General features: G+C 35.4%; 2 protein-coding genes across 2 annotated transcripts in view; both read right to left on the bottom strand.

Annotated features, from left to right (window-relative positions):
- Nucleotides 1-1158: 1158 nt before the first annotated feature.
- LOC140744496 (facilitated trehalose transporter Tret1-like) lies at nucleotides 1159-5245 on the bottom strand. Its single transcript, XM_073076114.1, has 6 exons — nucleotides 5100-5245; nucleotides 4366-4564; nucleotides 3271-3461; nucleotides 2537-2923; nucleotides 1857-1964; nucleotides 1159-1427 (listed from the first exon to the last, which is right to left on the bottom strand). Exons 1-6 carry the CDS (start codon nucleotides 5239-5241, stop codon nucleotides 1159-1161), a joined length of 1296 nt encoding a protein of 431 aa, XP_072932215.1. The 5' UTR covers nucleotides 5242-5245.
- A 1335-nt stretch (nucleotides 5246-6580) lies between these two features.
- The window catches only part of LOC140745984 (uncharacterized), a 34901-nt gene continuing 17949 nt past the window's right edge, over nucleotides 6581-23532 (bottom strand). The window contains exons 9-21 of the mRNA XM_073077961.1: nucleotides 22030-22153; nucleotides 21293-21493; nucleotides 20723-20913; nucleotides 19971-20229; nucleotides 19366-19495; nucleotides 18693-18804; nucleotides 17970-18228; nucleotides 12546-12703; nucleotides 11277-11475; nucleotides 9327-9517; nucleotides 8544-8926; nucleotides 7907-8018; nucleotides 6581-6865 (exon numbers count right to left, since the gene is read on the bottom strand). Of these exons, the coding sequence (XP_072934062.1) occupies nucleotides 6597-6865; nucleotides 7907-8018; nucleotides 8544-8926; nucleotides 9327-9517; nucleotides 11277-11475; nucleotides 12546-12703; nucleotides 17970-18228; nucleotides 18693-18804; nucleotides 19366-19495; nucleotides 19971-20229; nucleotides 20723-20913; nucleotides 21293-21493; nucleotides 22030-22153 (2588 nt within the window). The 3' untranslated portion in view covers nucleotides 6581-6596. The remainder of the gene's footprint in view (nucleotides 6866-7906; nucleotides 8019-8543; nucleotides 8927-9326; nucleotides 9518-11276; nucleotides 11476-12545; nucleotides 12704-17969; nucleotides 18229-18692; nucleotides 18805-19365; nucleotides 19496-19970; nucleotides 20230-20722; nucleotides 20914-21292; nucleotides 21494-22029; nucleotides 22154-23532) is intronic.

The raw sequence follows: 23532 nt of genomic DNA, 5'->3' as shown, positions 1-23532 counted from the left end.
CACTAATAAGAACTAATATTCACATAAAATTCGCGACTTTGTCACTTTCATTTGTTGTCTCTTTCTTGTCATTTACGTCATTATGGCGGTGTCCAAACAGTGTCTTACTTAATAGTTACTTAAGGTAGGTGGTAGAAGCCTTTGTGGTTCGACGCTGACGGCACCACCGTCACACCTATTTCTGCCAAACATAGCAGTGTTAAACGCTGCAGTGTTCTGGTATGACGGGCAGAAGATATTATAAAAAAAAATCAAATCGCGCTCTAATCCCGATATAGACAATAAAATACGTTATAATGTAAATAAAACAAAGTTGTGAATAAATTTATTTTAATAAGAACCATACCCACACTGAGAACTACATACAAATGTATTTCTAGAGACCTTGACGTGTTTAAATATGTCGACATAAAAAATAACGTGACTTTCATTCCGTTTATATCTTTACCTTATCAAATTTTAACGCTACTTTAGTAGTATTTAAATCCATTTCGGCGTATGAATAGCAATAGAGTCTATTTATTTTTTTAAGTGTGGTAAGAAGGTAGTAAGAAAAGTAAATGTTCCAATGAAACACTTTTTTTTATAATATAGGAGTAGCAGACGAGCATGCAGTCCACCTGATGGTAAGTGGCTACTGCCGCCCATGGACATCTGTAATCAACCCCAGATAGGATTAGATATTCCTACCTGAGGTCGGTCACAGATGCGCCGCTACCCCTGAGGACTAAGCTGAAATGCCTCGGAAAAGTCTGTCTCCCTTACCACACCCTTCAAACCGGAACACAGCAGCGCCTAACACTGCTGTTATTAGGTAGAAATAGGTGTGGCGGTGGTGCCGACGGAGTCGAACCAGAAAGGTTTCTACCACCTTCAAAATATTACTTAAATGCCAAATATTACTTAGATGTAGCAGCGCATTTGTGAGGTTGTTTTTATAAGAATGAACTAGCACGCAGTGTAATGATGGTAAGTGGTACATTACCGGCCATGGACATCAATAACCAATTTTATAAACAGGTTCCTGAAGCCGATTACAGATACGTTGAGACTCCTGATGATTAAGGAAATCGCATCGTATTTAAGTCAAGATTAATACTACTATCCATAACGGAAATTGCTTGAAAATTTTAAAATAAAACACCTAATAACTTTTCACTATTTACTCAGCATTTCCTGAATCTCGATAAAACTCTTGAATTTTGTCTCCGGGACGTAAACTAAAGTGAAGATAAAAGCTAAAGCGCAAACACCAGAGAACATCCAAAAGGTGATGTGTCCTCCGAGGATCGTGATGAAGAAACCAAAGCCTGTTGTGACGCCAAAGCCGAACAACCAGCCAATGGTGATGGTGACAGCTGATCCTGTGCTTCTAACGTTTGATGTGAAGAGCTCGCCGATTAATGCGACGGGGATGATGGAAAAACCTAAAAACAAGTTAACGAACATATATTTAATATTGAACAACGATTCATAATGCACATTCTTCTAATATTTGTCTTATTTTTGTATTTGAGACTGAAGAGCAAACGAGGATACAGTCCATTCCAGGGTAGGTGGTCGCTGCAGCAGATGGACATCTGCAACCAACTTTATATAACTATACTATTTCCATTTCTTTATTTTCTCGATGACAGTTCTTTGTGTTGTAGTGTAGTGTTTTGTGTGTGTGTATAGTAGGGTTCTTAATGATTGGAGATAAGTTATTTGCAGCATATCTTAACGTACTGTAATATAGGAAGAAAGAAAATAACGTTTATTCCGCTACAATATAATACAAAATATGCATAATTATACTACTTACATACTAAAATAAACAAATATTAATTTTGTTTATGGATAAAAAGTTAACTTACCCACATCATAAGATAAGAAGAAACATATTAATGAGACTAGAGGTAACCATTTGAGATTATCTACTGATGAATGATCTATTTCATCTAAATAGAAGAAGAGACCAAGAACTACCTGAAAAATAAGTTACAAAATAAATATATAACTGGTTGTTTCAATGTGCTAAGCGCTGCTGTGTTCTGGTTTTAAGAAAATTAGTAACTTGTAAATGAATTACTTGGACTAATCTTACTTGAGGTTGATTAAACATGTGCGTCGGGATGGTAAAATTACTATAAAAACAAAAACAAAATATATAAGATATACTAGCTGACCCGGCAAACGTTGTGTTACCATATAAATAAAAAAAATTAAAAGGTGAACAACCGTTATCACTTAGGGGTATAATAAACAGATAGTAGCCAATTCTCAGATTGAATATGCATATAAAATTTGGTGAAAATCGGTAAAGCCTTTTGGGAGGAGTACTGTAACTAACATTGTGACACGAGAATTTTATATATAAGATATAGAAATTGGTTACTATTTTTAAGGTCGTATTAAGGAAAATTAATTATTATCTTTATGGTAAAGAAAAATATTATCAAACAATATACGACGATATGCTTAACAGTTCTCGATCAGCTCTTTAATTTTTAATGTGGTTAACATAAAAATACAACCGTATAAAAATATAATATACTTACCAAAGCGAAGCAACAAAACGCAGTCGACAGAAGCAATAGAATCCTTCGTCCATTTCTCTCCACAAAGATAGGCGCTACAAAACTAGCCAACAACTGTGTGATTCCTATTATAATAGTGGCTATATCAGGCTTTATCGATGACCCAGCTAGTTCAAATATTGTAGTGGTGAAGAACACAACAGCTATAATACCACTTGACTGTTGCAGAACGTTCAATGTTACAGCAATTAATAAAGCTTTTCTGTTGCTTTTAATAGTGAAGATTTTTATCCATTCATCCTTTATGTTTTTGTTTATTTCTTCATCTTTCAAAATTTTCACCTCCTCTAAATCATTAGGGCGACCTAAATCTTGTAGCACCTCTTTTGCTGCTTTTTCGTTATCTGAAGTTAAAACAACACTATTTCAAAATTTAAATTAAATTCGGATTCTTTCCCTTGTCAACCTATTATTAGCCCCCTTTCTGTGCATAGATCTACTCTCAGAGTTAGAGGGGCTAAGGCTTTGGGAAACTTTTAGGAATTTTCTTTTCAATGACCTCTCAGGCATGTAGGTTTCCTGGCGATGTTTTTTTTTCACCTTTCAAGCAACATTAAAAACCAGAAGTGCGGGCCTGGGATTTTAATCCTCAAATTGAGAGACCAAATTTTAACCATTACGGTATTACTATTTATTTTTTCCGATCGAAATATATTTTTGAGTCAAATGTCAAATGTTTAAGTTAGCATACCTCTCAAAATGTATCCTAATGGAGTTTCAGGTATGAAGAAGATTCCAAAACAGTACAGAGCAGCCAATATTGCTCCTATGTAACCAGTTAATGAATACCGAACATAAGGTCCAATGGAATATACAAGTAGCGTCCCGAATGTTTGGAATATACCAGACCCAGTCAATAGGATGCCACGAATATTCGTCGAGCTGAAATGAAAAAAAAAAAACTTGTATTATTATAATAAATAATTATAGATTAAAAAGTAAAAACCACGCTTTAACCACAAGGAAAATGGTTAGACTGATTCTGTGTGTCTGAATGGGTGTGGTTCTTGATAATTGTTCAAAATTTTAAATTAATAGAACCGTTCAAAGTGGGTAAAAATCGAGTTCAAAGATTCCGTTACATACAGGTCAAGCTAATAAAAGCGTGGTAAATGCATTTGAGTGACTGAACGAGAGATTATTTCCTGTTATTATTTGCCGTGCAAATAAAAACTAAGTACCTAGTGTATGCATTTGAAATCGGTCAACACACAAATTAGATTACAGCAATAATGTCACATCTAATGTTACAATGTAATTATAAGATTAGATTTTGCATAAAGATAACCGTTATCATAACTTTGATCACTTATATGAGAAGATAATAACATGAGTAAGAGGAATGAAGAACATTTAGCTTAACCAGGCTTAGCTTCGCTGCGGCCAATCTAATATTCCTCATAATGATTCTTGATCTCAAGGGAATATCAGAATAAATACACTTTATATGAAAATGCAATATTTTGTAAAACCAATCAAATCTATTTGTCGAACACTTTTCAAATTTTGAGGGCACAAATATATGCGAAGTTTTTTTTAATATAGGGATTTTTTTATAATTTAGAAGTAGCAATCGAGCATGCAGTTCAACTTATGGTAAGTGACTACTGCCGCCCATGGACATCTATAATCAACCCTAGATAAGATTAAAGTCTTACCCCTGAGGAGTAACATGAAATGCTTTGGAGAAGTATATCTCCCTGACCACAGGCATAGGGCAGAAATGGGTGTCGTGGTAATCATTCAGAAGTCAAACCACAAAGGGTACCTTAAAAATTAAACTTACGCAATTTCTCCAAGGTAAACCAGTGTCATGACCGTAATGATGGCTACTCCGAAGCCAACTAAAGCTCTGCCGATGTACATCATGAGGAGATTTATAGCTGTAGCTAAAACGATATAGCCAACAGCGGTGACTACACCACCTAGCAACAAACATGGCTTCCGACCTTTTCTATTAGCCAGATATCCAGTTAAATACGGACCTGTAAAACAAAACAGGAAATATTATTTTATATTCCTTTATGTTATTTATAAGAGGATCCTGTGGACCCAAGATAAGCCTTTGAGTGCTAAAATAAATAGCAATTATGTTGTTTTTAGTTGTTGCATTAAAATTATGTTATTCTGTCTACTTATTACTGCTTTAAAAATTGATAAAACCTGGTTGACCTGAGAGGGTCCAACGCCACACCTAGTTTTAGCGTGAAGCAGTGCTTGCCTTCCGGTGGGCGATTGTGGATGCCGACTGATTGAAACATGGGGCTAACATTTTAATCTTCGTCATGTCCATAATATTTAGAAATTTTGTTGTGAGGCTGTTAGAATAATATAACGTTTTAATTTAGTCCTACGAGAAGCAACGCATCTGCGGTCGTACTTGAATCGTAATTCATCCAATAATACCAGTTAAACTACTTTCTCGACGAAAACATTTAAAGATTAAACACGTCAACTTAAATACATTCTTCAATTATGAACCTCTGATTTATCTCATAGCTATACGAAAAAATAATTTACCTGGAACACCTCCCAAGTAAAGGATCGTTCCTACAAATGACATTTGGTTCTCTGTTATAGATCCTGGAAGTGGCGACTGATCTGGATCCTGAAGCTTCGGTATCACTGGGGCTGTCCAGCCCACAGTGTAGCCAACAGTCATCTGGCCCAAGTATACTGAAATTATATATTTCATTGACAATATCAAATCTTTTGGTGACTTGGATCTTCCGAGTCTCTGCAATTGTGATGGGGAATATAAAAAGGAATTCAGTTGGTGTGAAAAAAACCATAAGAACAGAATGAACCAAATCGGTTTTTCACCCTGAAAAAATTAAATAACGTTGGATTGAATGTGTTAAAATTTGAGATCTTATGGCATCCAAGTAATTTTTGGATGTTATGGGTGTATCACTTGTTTGTAACTTAAACTAAAGGAAGTAAATTATCACTTGCTTTAATAACTGACGAAAACAAGGCGAGGACACCTACATTTCTGAGAGTTCTGCAAATAAAGTTCTTAAGCGTCAAGTCTATAAACTCGACGAATTAGTATGAGTTTATACGTCTTTATAAAAATGACTGTTATGATATTTGTTTACGTATTTTCTCATACATTTCCAATCAACGCTCCTAGCGGACTGTTTCAGAACTGATTGGAAATATATGGGATATGCGAAAACAAAAACAAAAACAGTCATTTTTGTCAAAACGTAAAAACTCATACTAAGGGTAAAATTATAACTGCACAAGTTACAGAACCAATCCTTATAATAATGGTTGATATTAATGTATCAAAATTTACAATAATAATTTTCAAAAACATACCACATAGCGCTACAATCACCTGTTTCCTTACACCTGTATACTGGAATATATTCTTCATTTCACGTCAGCTGTCGTTACTAACTACGATATCAATAACAAACAGTATAGCAATCGATAAGACAAGATTAAGATTAACTTCATTAAGATTACTTTATTTTAGCTTATTAAATTACTCATTAATTGTTTCTGTTGAACAACCGTCTTTAAGTACAAATAAGATCTTCCAAAATTGATCACAGTTACTTTGCTTTCCATGAAAACTAAATTCAAATGCTTCACTATGTTCACACTGTTCATTTCAAAACCGGTAACACCAGCTGAGTTCTGGGTTCTACTAAATACGTCCACAACTTAGGGATAAAAGTCCACTATAACTCTATGTATGTAATCTTCAAATCTGCGTATTTTATTGCATTTTATATGCGCTTTTAGTTTAGATTAGATTAATATATAATAAAAATTATCAACACTGAATAACTTTGTTATCAACGTACGTTTACATTTAAAATATTACCTTAATTTATGGATACTATTTAATCTATCTATAATTACTATCTAGCTCTAGATTATATATTGGTTAATACATAATAGTATTGTTATAAAATAGGTGTTATTTCTAAGTTACACCCAAAGATGTCGCGAGAAAAGTAAATAATCAATGTAAAATAAAACAATTTTTAAATCATTCAACTATTTACTCAACATCTCATGAATCTCTTCCAAAGTTTTTCCTTTAGTCTCTGGAACGTATAGAAGAGTAAAGAGGAAGGCCACAGCGCACGCGCCGGCGAATGTCCAGAACGCCACATATCCTCCAAGAGCTGTGATGGTGTATCCGAAGACTGTGGTAACACCGAAGCCAAAGATCCAGCCAATGGTGACGGTCACCGTTGAAGCAGTGCTTCTTATATTAGATTGGAACATTTCCCCGACGAAAGTTTGAGGTATAATGGCAAAACCTGAAAAATGTATATTAAGTAAATAAGAAGTAAGAAAATATTTCAAGTAGAGTGGAATACAGAAGAATTACACTAATCATTATAATTAGTGCAGTACTATTTAAAGGCTGATCCTGATATTCATAGCAAAAAAACATAACATAAAAAAGTGACGAAAGCAATGGATGGTATGGTTGCTCCGTGGAGGCACCACCGCTACATCTTTTTTAATGGACACCAGCTGACCTATATACGAGTATTATGAAGGGACCATTTAGTCATCAGGAGAGCACCTGTGATCCACTTCAGAGAGAATCCCTGCTCTATATTACCGAGCCAAGAGGACTCCGGGATCTCCAACAGAACGCAACCGGAGTCCTCTGAACGGACGGCTCAACCTCCCAATCTTGCCGCCCGCAATCCCGGAAGCCCACTTTTAGTGGCCTCTTACAACAGGGGATACCGTAGCCCTATTCTAGTCCCGGGACTACAGGGACAGGTTACGGATTCCTACCGACATCAGTGTCTGCTTACTAGTCTTGTGTAGTTCGCGAACGAACTAGTTCGGAAGAGCGCTCCCACAGATGAACTACGCGAATTAGATCCCCGATTTTCCGCTCCATAGTTCATTAGCTCCTAACTGAACTAGTAAAAAAATTCCGGTTACCGAACTACTGTCGTTATATTTTATATGAATCAATAGGTATTTACCCTGTTTTAGCAATCAAACATTTTAATTCATGCATTCCTTATTCTTGTCACATAATCTACAAAATTTAAATCTATAAATTGATTAAAAAAGGCAGACCTTTCGCTCTTTTAGTTTATCTATTCTTTAGTTCCCAACTGTTCGGTGAGCAGCTGGGGGCAAACGAACTAAAAGAGCGAACTAGTTCGCTTAGGAGCCGCGAACTAGATTGAGCGATCCCAGACGTGAACTATTACGCCCAAGACTACTGCTTACCATCATATGTACTGCATGCTCGTGAGCTACTTCAATCTTGAAACAGGTGAAATACTATAGAACAAATTTTAACAGCAATAAAATAGTTATAGACTTACCTAAACTATATGAAAAGAAGAATACAAATAATAAAACTAGCGGTAACCACGTAAGTTTTGCAGCAGATGTATGACTTATATCGCTTAAGTAGTTAAATACACCCAAAACTGCCTGAAATGAGACAAAGAAAATGAACAAACAAAAAGAATTATCAAATAATGTATTTAACAGTGACTTTTTATGCACACAACATGATAAGAAAGCGCAATTAAGTCATTCAGTCTTTGTTATATTAATTGTGACGTATTTAAAATGCTCCTCCTGATTAAGATGCTCCTACCTGATGTCGGCCACATATGCGTCGCTACCCCTGAGGACTAAGCTAGAAAGCCTGGGAAAAGTAGATCTCCGTTAACCCACCCTTCAAACCAGAACACAGCAGCACTTAACACTGCTGTTTTGAGGCAGAAATAAGTGTGCCGGTGGTGCCAGATGGCACTGAATAGGGTTCTACCACCTTCAAAATACGGATACTTTTCCTTTGTTTTTTAAATTTATAGGAATTTACTTTTGTTGTTTACTGTATGAAAATATTAAATTTTATATTAACTATCAACTAAATTAGTTTTAGTTTCACACAAAATAGTATAACAATAAAGTCCCAAATACCCAAACTCTAGGGTCTCTAAAACTCACCAAACTCAAAGAACAGAACGCAGTGGAGACCAAAAGTAAGATCTTTCGTCCATTCCTCTCAACAAAGAAAGGTGTTATACAACCACCAAACAGTTGCGTCAATCCTACAACAATTGTAGCTACATTTGGATCTATTGATGATTCAGCTAAACCAAATATAGCTGAAGTGAAAAACACTACGACAATAACACCACTTAATTGTTGTAGAATATTTAAAGTCAGAGTTATGATCAGAGCCTTTCTGTTGCTTTTGTCAGTAAATATTTGGGTCCATTCCTTTTTGAGGCTGATTTTCTCTTCAGGGTTTTTTTGAGATATAACTTTTTCTATTTCTTCGAAACGACCAAGTTCTTCTAGAACTTGCTTTGCAGCTTTTAAGTCATCTGGAAAATCAATATGATTTATAATAAGTTCTGCTTCTATTATAAAATCTTTACAATCGTTATGTTTTCTTTTTATCATAATCTGATAATTTTTATGCACATAAAATGGAATTACTTTTTTATTAAATTATAACTGTATGGAGTTTCTTTCCCTTCTTGTCCATAGCGAAATACCTTACAAAGCGTTGGTACTTTGTTGACGTTCAAAAAGTGTTCCATATAAATCAATAGTGAATTAATAAGATTTTAATTTACATTACTTGAGTATAAAGAAAAGTATAAGTACGATAAAATCTTTATTATTATGTCATTGTATCGTAAGTTTAGTAATCAAAATTTTGTCTCCAAATTCTTGATCCTAATTTTTTTTAATTCAAAACACATATTTGATTTAACTAACCTCTCATCACAAAAAACAATGGCGTTTCTGGTATAAACAAAATACCAATACAGTATATCGTAGTTAAAGCAGCTCCGATGAAGCCTGTCACCGTATATGGAAAATATGGCCCAATAGAGTATACTAAGAGGGTGCCAAATGTGCTAAATATTGCCGTGCCTGTGAGCAATATTCCTCGTAAGTTTGTTGGCCTGGAATCAAAGATATTGAGTAAGTTATGGGTAAGATGAGGCAAGATTAATGTTACTTATGTCCTAATAAAAGTCGTTACAAATGCGTTGGTAATCCAGAGAAATGATTTGTAAATATTTCATTGGCAGCAATCCTTTCATTTCACTTGTAAGTCTGGTCGAATCCTATATATGAGTATAGTATAGAGTTACTGAATGGAAGTCTGAGTCATAAATACACGAATACATAATAATATAATGTCTAATACATACAGTTAACTTGGCCATTTTGTCAACTGAAAATATTTTTATGGACCTGCTTCACGTCCAAAGTTGCGTTTAGGCATCGTGTACTTTTCAAACCAGAACTCAATATCGCTCAAGAGTGTTAGTGTTATGTAACGCCGGTTGTTAATAAACAATCTATCCAATTTTTACCTATCGGAGATAGAAATTTTACAATGTGTGTGAAGAAAGTGTGGATGGATTGATTGTGTGGATGTACTGCGCCTGATACCTTGGAAAAGATTTTCCAATTATATGCGAGTTTGATACGTGGGTTTAGGCACTTATATAAAGAGGCAAAAATATATTTTCGAAATATATTTAATAAAACGTAAAGTTCAACGACGTTTAATAATTCAAAACACCAAGAGAGCCATAATCAGGCATCAAAGAAATGCGTGTTGTAAATATTCATTATGCATTGAAGGCGAAATTTAATTTATAGCCAGCAAGTGCTCCTCTGTAATTAGTTTCTAATTAATTTCTGAATCGGCTTATAATTAAAGAAGATACCCTTTATAAGCAAGATCTTGCGTGTTTTTGAAGTAATTGACTTGTTACAGTAAATTTAATTTGGCTTAAAATATTTTGTTGTTTACAAGTTGGTTATATTTATTTTGGGCTCCTTCACTTTTGAACTATATTGTTTTTAACAATAGTTTATTTTAAAGTGTCACTAATTTAGAAGAATTCTTCAATGTATTTATTTGTGACAATTGGAATAAGGTGTAATGGTATGAAATGTATATAATTGAATTGTGATGAGGCGAAATGAAGTAGAATGACGTGAAGTCAAGCGAAACGAAGTGAAGTTACGCGACATAAAGTGAAGTGAACGTTGCGTAATTCTTTTTTAATTAAATAATTCATGATAATTCATATATTATGATTTTAAAATTCATAGAACCCTTTGTTAGTTCGACTCTGGCAGCACCACCGCCACACCTATTCCTGTCTAATAACATCAATATTAATTGCTGTTACGTTCTGACTTGAAAGGCGTCGTGGACGGAGTGGAGTGGAGTGGAGGGAGACATACTTATCCGAGGCATTCCAACTCAGTAATCAAGGGTAGCAACGCATCTGTGACCGAACACAGATAGGATTTTAATCTTATCTGAGGTTGATTACAAATGTATCGTAAAGTAAACTGCGTGCTCATTGTTGCGTCTATCATAACTTTATGCATAAATGTTTTATTTTATTGAAGAAGCTAAAAACAATTTTGAGAATAAAACTTGTGGATAAAAAATAGATAAATCATCATCATCATCAACTCATTACTGTCTCACTACTGGGCACGGGTCTCTCAAAATGAGAAGGATTAGGCCATAGTCCACCGCGCTGGCCAAGTGCGAATTGCTACACTTCACATACTTTTGTAAACCTTTTTCTCTTTTTTTAACATCTTAGGTATGCAGGTTTCCACGATGTTTTACTTCACCCTACCCAATTGATATTTAATCATAATAAGCAAATCAAACTACATACTAACGCAATCTCTCCAATGTACACGAGGTTGGTGATGAAGATGACACCAGCACCCAGCCCAGTGAGGATCCTACCAGCGAAGATCATGGCCAGGTTCCTCGCCATCGTGAGTATCACGAAGGCAAGGATGTTCAGAGATCCACCAAGCAAGAGACATGGCTTGCGACCGATCAAGTTGGACAAGGTTCCTGATATGTATGGCCCTGGAATGGTATAAAAATATTAAGGTAATATGATAAAATAGGGAATGAATGCTACTACAGCTTAGTCGAATGAGGAAATTTTATACGATCAAGCTGTTTTGTATAACACCGGATATATTGTCTTCTATATATTGATATTTATTAAAATTATTCTTTTTATAAAATAAAGAGTAGCAAACGAGCATGCAGTCCATCTGGTGTTAAGTGGCTACTGCCTATAGTGTAGACATTTGTAATCAACCCTAGACAATATTAGATTCCTGTCTGAAGTTGGCCACATAGGCGTTGCTGACCGTCCCTGTAGTTCCGGAAGTAGGATAGGGCTACGGTATCTCCTGCCTGTCGTAAGAGGCGACTAAAATGGGGCTTCCGGGGTTGCGGGTGGCAAGAGTGCGAGCTCGAACCGCCCGTCAGCGACCCCGGGAAGGACGGCTGTATGTGTGGTCGCATACCGTCGTACACACCAGACGGTATAGCGAGCGTCAAGCTCACCTGGGCGGAGCCCGACGGGGCATAGCGCTAAGAGGACTCCGGTTGCGTTCCTTTGGAGATCCCGGAGTACTCTACGCAGCGCCGAAGACGGCCACCGGGGGGTTTTAGTGCCATCCCACATAACCCCGTGTCGCTCCCACGGCATTGGGTACCTTTTGAAGGTTTCCCCCTCGTAAAAAAAAAGGCGTTGCTGACACTCAGTGTCGGCAACGCCTATGTTCCTAAGTTCTATGTTCCTATGCTCACTAAGTTCAACGCCTTGAATTCCCCTTAGGTTTCCCTTGCAACACACCTTCAAACCAAAATACATCAGCGCTTAATGCTGTTATTAGACAGAAGTAGCCGTGGCGGTAGTGTCTCCCGAGTTACAACATTAAAGGTTTTATCACCTCGAAGTGTTCATTAAGTAGATACCTATGTTCGTCAACAAGAACAGAGAAGGTTAACAAGCAGAAAAGTCAAAGTACTGTTGATATATAAATTTATTGTTTCAAATAGGTAATGAGCATAAAATGATGGATTATGTTCACTAACGCAAACAGATAAAAAGCAAGACAAAGAACGTACATAGACCTTACCAATAATAGTTCCAATGTACAGTAATGACCCAATAAGTGTGGCTTCAGTCTCTGTGACCACATATGGTAGGGGTGACTGGTCAGGATCGTATAATTTTGGCATGATTGGGGCTGTCCAGCCTAGACCAAAACCGACCAGCGATTGACCCAGATATACTGTAATTTAGACCATAATTTGACATTAATAAAATATGTCTTACTAAGTAAATTTTTTTTTAAAAAAGAACAGAAAATTGTACTGAAAATTTAATATTTTAGCACTCGGTCAAATAGCTCTATTATTATTAACAAAAGTATTTTGTACAAATTCGCGGAGGTAGATTTTTAATTTTATCATTTATTTCTTTATGTTTCACCAAATTAATAAGAAAAGTTTAAAACTTGACAAACAAAAATAAATTTCATAAAATAAAAGTTAGTTATTTTAATAAATAAAAGTTTAAAATTTGTCGAATAAAGAGAAGTTAATTTAAATTGTTAATTAATTTGAATAAATAAAAAATACAACTTACTACATGCCGCAATCCACAGTTGCTTTTTAACATAAGGTTTCATTTTGCACTTATTTTTTTAATCACTATTTCACATAAATAAAGTAACTGTACATTAAAAAATATTTCAAAGCCTGCTCATTTTACACAACAAAACAATAATTTAAACACGACAAAACTTTTAAATAAATAATTTACAATTAATTTTATTAATCGTATTAACCTAAATAACTTAAATAAAATGATAAAAAAAATATCACAATAAAATTTATATTAATATTAATTTCAAATTTATTTCATTGTTATTTACAAAGCCACATGGAGGAATATTCTGAATATTCTTACTAAATCATCGTTATCATGATGTTATCGTAACTTATTTCGCGTGATACTGATAATGTTCGTAACAAAGGAAGAAAAATTTTATCTCACTGACCATGGCACCAAAATATAGAGTGAGATGAGGAAAATAGACACATCACATTTATAATTTAATCCATAAATAATAATTAATAACGTAAGTTTACCAAAACCACATTGAAATTAAATTTTATCATCATCATTGATTGATCAAATTAGATCATCATTAATTTATTTGATATCAGTAATAAATAAAATGTAGCTCGTTTACTCACATATATCTTTTTTTAATTTATACTATTTTTTATATATTATATTAGTAGTTTTGAAATACAAATAAAATCCTAATAAAATAAAATAAGTTCGTCAAATTTTTCTCGCATAAATCGCTAAAAAACCGATTTATCAAACTTGTTTTGACTATCCATTGAATAGTAAAGATTACTACAAGAAAATGTAACCATGTTTTTACAATTGAAATTGTCACTATCATCTATTTTTGTGTTTGGAAAATATTAAAAAATGTAGTTTTTAGAGCATTTACGAATGAATATTTCTCCACACTTTTTCTCGATTTCGTGTTGTGTTTGCACCACTTAACTGCACATGTTGGCATTGTTCCGTGTAAATTACGCCATGACAGTCGGAGTAATGGGATAACAGTCAGTTAATTTACGTATGTCTCAGCCATTTGTGGCTTCCTTCAATTACAAGGCGGTGAGATATCTATACTTGTCTATGTTCCCATCAATTAAATATTTTTAAATAGTAAAAACAAAATTGTTCACAAACAGCTGTTTTTGTTTTTTTTTTTTTGGATTTCATAAACCAACCATACCCCCTGTCACCTAAGTTATATCATTTGATTAGATATTGTACATAACATTTTTATTGCGTTCACGTGCTCATCTTTCATTCGACGGAAAATTTGTACAGTCAACAAAAACTTAAACATATTTTTATGAATAACAAAAAATGGTGTAACATGTTTCTGAAGCACGCAATCTAAGTTTTCTTAACACCTGCTATATATACAAGCTTCGAACTGAGATTGTCCTCCTTAGCCAAATAGCATCCGGGCGCTTTTCCTGTGTTGCGTGTTAACATTTACGTGTACATGCCACTTGCATGCTATCCTATCGTTTAGTACGCACATACGCACACGGGCCGCGAAGAGACTGCAGCGAGTTAATTCATATGTGCGTGTGAGACGCGCGAGCAGACGTACACGTTCACATGAAGGTGGTAGAACCCTTTGTGGCTCGACTCCGGCGGCACCACCGCCACACCTATTTCTACCTTATAATAGCAGTGTCAGGCGCTGCTGTGTTTCGGTTTGAAAGGTGTGGTGAGGGAGACAGACTTTTCCGAGGCATTCCAGCTTAGTCCTCAGGGGTAGCGGCGCACCTGTAGCCGACCTCCGGTAGGAATATCTAATCCTATCTGGGGTTTATTACAGATGTCCATGGGCGGCTGTAACCACTTACCATCAGGTGGACTACATGCTCGTCTGCTACTCTGATATTATAAAAAACGGACTCGCGACAGCAAATTCGCGTTCTATTATAATTTGATTTTCTTGCCTTTCAACTTTGACACTGTCTTCAGCGTCTAGATAATCTGATAGAAAACTAAATACTAACTTAGTGACGAGGCTTCTGTGTTCAGCTTTAAGTAAAAACTGTTCATGGAATTGGCCACTTTGGCACTTCATCGTCAACCCATTACTGTCCTACTGCTGGGCACGGTCTCGTCTCAGAATGAGAAGGAGGCCGTAGACCACCACGTTGGCCAAGCGCGTATTGGTAGACTTTAAAACATATTTTTTTAAGATTTATCAGGTATGCAGGTTTCCTCATGATGGTTTTTTTTTCACCATTTAAGCAAATGATAATTAATATCTACTACGCACATAACTTTGAAAAATCAGAGGTTTCAACCTCGGACCCCTCGATCAAGAGGCCGAGTTTCTGAACCACTAGGCTATCACTGCTACGACACATTGGCACTTGCCATCAAGTAAACTGCAGACTCGATTCCTACTTCATGTTGTAAAAAATACTACGCATTATTTGTCCAAATAATTATTATCGTGCTCGACTGTACCAAGCACGTTTTAATCTAATCAAAATGTTATTCTAATGGCATTAATCGCTATTTATAACTGATATTGCCCACCTGGTCATTTCAAGAACATGAGAGTGATGTACTGGTGTACTAGTGATGCACTAGTGTACTACTTCATGAACTTGTATTAGTGGTGTACTTATGTACAAGTGATGTACCTTTTTATTACCGCACTAAAACCCCCCAGTGGCCGGTGGTATGCGACCACACATACCGCCGTCCTTCCCGGAGTCGCTACTGGACGGTTAGAGCTCCCACTCTTGCCGCCCGCAACCCCGGAAGCCCCCTTTTAGTCGCCTCTTACGACAGACAGGGGATACCGTAGCCCTATTCTAGTCCCGGGACTACAGGGACAACAAGTGCACCTATTAACACGTTAGCTGCGGAACGCGGCTTAAAACACCTCGTCCATGTCTGGTCGTTATAGCGGTAAGAAAAAACTTTAACTTCTCTGTGGTGCGAGAGGCATAACTTCCGTCTGGTTCAGTGTAGGAGAGTGATAACTATATGTTTGTGATGTGCTACTGATTCCTAGTTCTATGGTACACCAACCTAATGTCGGGTTTGTTAGACCTCGTACCGCACTGAACAAATAATAATGCTAACACAGTGCGGAACGAGGTTGGGAACGCCTCGTTTCCCCACGCACCTCGTACCGCACCCCACGCTAGCTTCACGTGGTTAGTGTTGTGCAACGCAGTCGAGGCTGCGTAGCGACGAAGTAGGACCGCTGTCTTTATGTTGAAAATTATCATGTCGAAACGTTGCCGAAAAAAGTTGATCATGGAGGAAGATGAAGAAAAACCGGTTGAAAAATCTGAGCCAGAATCAGAATACAGGAAGTAATTTCAAAAACAGGTAAGTCACAAATATACTCTGTCTAGGTGAAAGTCCAGTAGTGAGACTTGGTAGGCTAGGCGTATATCCGTATAGTAAGAAATTACATTATAGATAATTACGTTTCCTGTTATGGTTCAAACAAAAGTTAAGTAGCTACATTATTGATACTCTTTACCCTAATCTACTCGCTCCTACTTTTCAGAATCCACTGCAAAGAAAGCACATCATCTCGATAAGGGTCCAAAGAAGAAGAGATGTGTCGGATGCTACGAAAAACTCCGCACATTCTTGACATGTCGTGAGGCAGACAAAAAAACCAAAGAAAAAATCTCACGGAATGCACTGTTTGCAAAAAACCTTATTGTCTGAAATGTTTCAATGAAAAACATCCATAACTTTTCCCCTTTTTGTATTCATTCTGTCCATAACGTTGATAAATAAAAACAATAAAATAAAATCGATATTTATTTTCCCATCACTAAATTATATGGAAACCTGCCATTTTTCAGTGCGGTCCGAGGTGCATTAGACCCACATTTTATTTTACCCATAGAATCTAAAGTAACGAATTTAACCAAGGGCGGCGGCAGTTTTAGGTTAATTAACTCATTGTTAATAATAATCAAGACAAAAGCCGTCGATTTTGTCTTATTTGGCGCCAAAAAAAGGATTTTAGTCCCCTTCGGGCGGTGGGATTTAACACGCCTCGTGCCGCCACAATGTCGGATATAGGACGAGGTTTAAAACAACTCGTAACGCAGTAATGGAAAGTACAGAAAAATCTGTGCCGCAGGGAACGTGTTAATGCACTAGTGCTGTACTAGTGGTAAATAATTACTCAGTAGCGGAAATTTACATTTTAATATTTTTACTCGTATCTTAAATCACAGTCAGATAATCACAGTCGGAAGTATATTTCATAAAATATAAGACATCTAGATGACGGAAAATTTTATATTAAAATCACTTCACTCAACACCGAATGGAGGTCGAGTGAAATGCTAATTCATGGAAAATAAATGAAGAAAAAGTATATCAATATGTTATAGGGTCGCTTAACAACGCAATAGATGTTATGGCGGCTTCCCACAGTCCCTTATTTTACGATTGAATTCGTAAAATCAGGACGGACGACGAACGGTCATGGATAGCTCTTCCAATAGAGCGTGTCGGTCTGATGGTCTTGAGATTCGAAGCTGTTTTTATTTCAATATACAGAGTGATAGAGGTCACAACATCACGACGCACGTAAATGTCACCGAATTACGCTATCAACTCATTTCACTAAAACACACTTCGCACTTCCGAATCCGCGTTCAATCGCAATAGCACAGACCGTAGGAAGCCAGCATTACATATCGTGAATTAAAATAATCATTAAAATATTCATATTTCTTTATTTTAAACTTAAATTATAGTTATAAAATATTCTACATTTCTGTTCACTTTTACTGGATTTTTGGAATTTACAAAAATCGTGATTATTCATATTTATTACATATGTGTGGCTAAATTGCTAAAGTTATTCTAATATTGTAGTACTTTTTCAGCTTAGTATCACTTTTACAACGGACTTTAAGGTAACTATTAGTTGCATCATCGCGCCAATATCTGCTGAATTTCTGTCAACGTCTTCCCTTTAGTCTCTGGTACAAATTTGAAGGTGAAAACAAATGCAGCGATGCAAGAACAGGAGAAGATCCAGAACGTGACGTCACCACCGACGATCCTGACCATGGAACCAAAGCCAGAGGCAACGCCGAAGCCGATCAACCAGGCGGTTGTCATGGCAACGGCTGACCCTGTACTTCGCGCGTTCCCTTTGAACATCTCGCCGACTAACGCTGAGGGCATCGTGCCGAAACCTTATGAAAACAATTTTGTGTAATTTATTCTTAAAAGAATTGGTTACAATTCACTTAAATGAAAACTTAAGATTAATAAATTACATTCATAAGTCATGAATTATAATTTTGATAGTAGTAATTCAAAAAACAAAATAACCAAAAAAATTTAAAGACCAAAATTATCATTACGTAATATTCTATGGTTAAGCAAAGCATTTTAAATTTAACATAAGTCTTTTTAATTGTAAAATTTTAAATAAATTTACTTTTTATTAGTAATTGAATATTAATATATTTTTTATATATATTTTTTAAATGTATTATTTATTTTAATTTATTTGTACTTATATATTTTAAAAGTAAAAAATAATCTGGTTAATTGTAAAATTTACAAATAATTTATTATTAATTAATAATTAAATTTTGCTATTTTTTAAATAATATCAGTTAGGAGTTTATTACAAGATAAAGATGAATCTTACCAACTTCATATGAGCCGAAGTACATAATGAGAGCTAAAAGTGGTAACCACCCAACGTCAGCAATTACAGGACTTTTGATTCTTGATAAGTAGAAATATGTGCCCAGGATAGACTGAAACACAAACAGAATTATGAATTATATAAATAACGAATGATAGGTACTTACACGCCCTTTAGAATTTTCTGACAAGTATAAAAGCAATTTAATTTACAAAGTAGTTTTAAAAATAATAACTTTAGAATTACGATAAAAACAAAAAAACCAACTGCCTAAAAATTAAAACTATTTTCCTCCAACAATTTAGGCGAATCCAATAACGTCCCATATGTTAAATGTTTTATCCATTAAAAATTTTATTTAGTTTAAGAAGTAAGTATTAATGAATTATGGTAAAAAAAAACAAAAAAACCGACTGTTCAGAAATAGAAATTATTTTAGTCCCACAATTTAGACGAATCCAATACACCTCATAAGTTAAAATCCGTGAAACTGTTTGGTCTGCAGGTCTTGGCAAAGCATATGACATACATACATATGCTACAAAAATATTACCCTTCAATTAAAAGAGCCCATCATCAGTCCATATTGAAGCTATTTTAAGAAGAATATTTGCTGCGATAACAACAATGTGAATTGCTATGCCATAACAGAAGTATTCTAGAAAAATCTTACCAAACTACAAGCACAGAAAGCAGTAGACACTAGTAACAGGATTCTTCTGCCAGCCCGTTCGACCACTACTGGTGCTACCATACTAGAAATCAGCCTGGTTACGCCCACTATGATTGTTGCTAAATCTGGTCTGAAAATAATAAAGCATGATATTAATAGATGAGTTTCAAGGTGGTAGAACCCTCTGTGATTCAACTCTGGCGGCACCAGCGTTCCGCCTATTTCTGCCTAATAACAGCAGTGTTAAGCGCTACTGTGTTATGGTTTGAAGTATGTGATATGGGAAACATACTCCTATTTAGAATCTGTCTGACCTCAGATAGAACTTCAATCTGTTTTAGGGTTTGTGATAGATTTATAAACTTTAGAATAGGCACCCGCTTGACCTCGATCTTGCCTGTTAAGTAAGTGATGATGAGGTCTAAGATGTCTTGCCTAGAAGTAGCCTATTTACTCTTGATTTGAAGATTCTAGTTGTTCATTATAACATCTTACGATTACATACATTGCATTTCTGGTTCGCTATCTTCATTTTATTTAAAGAATGAATGTTAACCTCATCCCTTATTATACTACACATTTCGTAGCCCAATAACTATACATACCTGATAGAAGACCCAGCCAATTGGAAGATAGTCGTAGCAAAGAACAGAACAGCAGCCACTCCACTTGTTTGCTGCAGCGTACACAGACTCAGGGTGATGAAGAGGGACCATCGGTTGGCCTTCACCGTGAAGATCTTTATCCAGGCCTTCCAGCTGTGACCCTCATTTGGATCGATGCCTTTGACGCTTTCGAAGACGTTCTCCAGGTCTTCAACTCGGCCAAGAAGACGAAGAGTCTCTTTGGCTTCTGTTTCTTTGCCTGTGAAGAAACCGTGAATTTCAGTAGGTTATCAAGATCCAAAAATTAAAAGTATCTCGTCGATATCTCTAACCAATTTAAATTCTTAGTTTTCTTTTTGAAATAAATACCTTTGGATGGCTTCTGTAAGTACCTATGTCCTACAAAAGTGATGAGAAGCTGTTGTGTGCTGCTTTGAAGAACATGATAATGAAAGTATTTGCTTCAAATTAATTTTTCAAATTAGCATCGTATCTGTAGTCAAGCTTAGGACCTCCATTTATTTTTGAGATCGCAGATATCCGGGAATTATGACACTAAATATCAAATGAGCATTTCAGTTACTGCTTTTGTGCAACCCATGAAACTAGAATACAACAACAAAAATGTGTCTATGAGGCATAAATAGATATAAAAGTGGTACGATCGGAGTAGAACTACGTATAATTTACCTTGAAGAAAAATATTTATAATTAAATTTGCCCAATAATCCATTAATGCTGCACATACTAACCTCTAATAGCATAATACACTGGCGACTCCGGTATAAACAATATCCCAGCTAAGTGCACGAGGTTTATGATCAAGGGGATGTAACCCGTCGCTGCGTAGGAGACGTATGGTCCGATGGCGTATGCTACGAGGGTCCCGAAAATACCCACGATGGAGGTCGAAGTCAGCAGAATACCTCGGATATTTGTTGATCTGAAAAATAACTATAAATAACAGAAAAATAATAATAAACAAATAAAGCGTTACCGCTGTTTTGAATTCCATGAACATACACAGAATGCACAAAAACCATTCAAATTATTATTTATCCGTTGAAATAATTAAACTTATTATTTTAAAGAAAGTGACCACACTTTGGCCAAATAAATGCTAATCTAAAAGATAAATAATCAAAATTAAATCTCTGTACGAAACTTTCAATTAATTTAATTTAATTAAATAAAGAATTGATTAAGGTCTAAATGGGACCTTCAATGTTTAACTAGAGGCAACTGTTAAAGACGCCGAAAATAATGGGTTAAGCTAAATTCTAAAAATAGCTGGGTAAGTGTTATAAGAAATGTAGACCAACGCGATTTCGCCAACATAGACCAAGTTGCTGACGGTGACCATGCCCATCCCAAGGCCACTGATGATGCGAATAGCGAACACCATGGCCACATTCCTCGTTGTCACTATCAGGATAATGGCTGTCAGGTTCAACAGACTTCCTAGGAACAAACATGGCTTCCGGCCTATTATGTTTGACAGGTAGCTGGGTATGTATGGCCCTGGAAATAAAGCATTAGCTTTAACGGGTTAAGTTGTAAAAATATTTGTTTTACGTCATTAATAATAATATACATTTTCGTTCGTATTTTTCATTTTTTTTTATATAATATAGGAGTAACAGACGAGCATGCAGTCCACCTGATGGTAAGTGGCTACTGCCGCCCATGGACATCTATAACCCCAGATAAGACTAGATATTCCTACCTGAGGTCGGCCACAGATTCGCCGCTACCCCTGAGGACTAAGCTTGAACACCTCGGAAAAGTATGTCTCCCTTACACCTTTCAAACCAGAACACGGCACCGCATAACACTGTTGTTAATAGGCCGAAATAGGTGTGGCGATGGTGCTGCCGGAGTCGAGCCACAAAGAGTTCTACCAAGCGAAAAATTTACATAATTATTAGGTAACCATAAGCTTCCTGAAGAGTAGCGATGAAACCCTGCAATTTCTAACAGAAGAATGGCTATATGAAGTATTTAGTATACCAGTGGGACCACCTTACCCACAATAGCTCCCACATACAGCAAGGATCCAATCCAGGAGACCTGCAACTCAGTGATCAGGCCAGGCAAGGGGGTCTGGTCTGGGTCTTGCAGTTTGGGTATGATCGGCGCCGACCATCCCACACTATACCCATCTATGAATTGCCCAATATTTACTAAAACATAAAAAAATATTAAGAAGATTTTTGTAAGCAGCCTATTGGTTAACAATTGGGGGTCCGAGCAACCCTTTGGCAACTCCGATTTTTAAGCTATGTGCGTATTAGTAATAGCTTCGTTCAAACCGAGGTTCAAACCCCACGCTCCTCTGATTTTTCAAGTTTTGTGCGTATTAGAAATTTATTATCACTTGTTTAAACGATGAAGGAAAACATCGTGAGGAAACCTGCACACATGAGAGTTCTTCAAAAACGGTTTTCATTGGTGACACCTACCCTTAAACTTAAACCCTGCTCTATAATAAATTGTAATACACACATAACTTAAATAATTAATAATCATTTATTACTACATGCCAAATTTTAAATTTATCCAAAAACTTAAGAAAGTTATTGGATAAATTTAAAAATTTGGCATTGTTATTGTGTCTTCTTAAACACAATAACAATTGAAAACTTTACCAAAAGAATTATTACTATGACTTATTTTTTACTTTTTACAATTATTTAAATTACCTACTTACCACAGGACACATTAAACTTATACTTTTTTTACATTTTTTACAATTATTAAATTACTTACCACAGGCCACAATAAACAACTGTCTAACAATGCTGTTCATGACGATAAAAAAGTTACTTGTATCAGTAAAATAAATTTAACATTACATTTACAGGTAACACAAGTAACACAAGGAAATAATTAATGAGTAAATAATTTGGACTGACAGTTGTCACGTTAATTAGGTAATATTTAAGCAAATTGCTTATTTAATTGCCGTAAATAATGTTCGGCTTTTTATTTATCGACGGAAAATTAAATTGTATTTTTTAAATCGGTTTTTTGTATAAAATGTCTAATTAAAAAATATTTTTTGTGATTCGAATTTCGATTATTATTGTTAAAACTTTCGATTATTATTCAAATGCAAATTTATTTTATTTTTAATATCCGTATTTTGTATTAAATCTATAATTTAAATAATATTTTTATAAGCGAACGATATCAACTCCGATTTGTATTTTTAAATTGGTTGTATAATTATTAATTATATTTTTAAAATACTTTTTTGCGTTAAATAATTCAATGAAAAAGTTATCCATTAACAGGCTAATCTAGTTGAAATGTGTCTTGAAAGGTGAAAAGCAGGGCATTTATTGGAAATGTACACCTATGTACATACAAACAATAGTAGATTTATTTTGATACTCATAATGTGTCGCGGTTCCATTCATATGCCCGCAACCACGCAATGGTTTTTGATTTTTACTGATACCTTTAATAGTTTCGATATAAAGTATACAACTGTAAGGTTCGAAGAAAGTTAAATTCAAATAATTACTTTTTTTTTCAAAATAAGATAAATAAAAATTAC

Source organism: Epargyreus clarus, unplaced genomic scaffold (genome assembly GCF_041222505.1).
Source record: "Epargyreus clarus isolate Ecla_fem2 unplaced genomic scaffold, WU_Ecla_fem_2.2 ptg000002l, whole genome shotgun sequence".
Taxonomy (NCBI): Eukaryota; Metazoa; Arthropoda; class Insecta; order Lepidoptera; family Hesperiidae; genus Epargyreus; species Epargyreus clarus.
Note: the sequence above shows the minus strand (reverse complement) of the source record. Positions and strands in the feature narration are given on the sequence as shown.

Excerpts from the sequence above, each read along its gene's own strand:
- LOC140744496 (XM_073076114.1), bottom strand. The coding sequence starts at position 5,241 with ATGACTGTTGGCTACACTGTGGGCTGGACAGCCCCAGTGATACCGAAG. Across the intron at positions 4,565-5,099 it reads TTACTTGGGAGGTGTTCCAG|GTCCGTATTTAACTGGATAT; the intron begins GTAAATTATTTT and ends TTTGTTTTACAG. Across the intron at positions 1,428-1,856 it reads CTTCTTATCTTATGATGTGG|GTTTTTCCATCATCCCCGTC; the intron begins GTAAGTTAACTT and ends ACTTGTTTTTAG.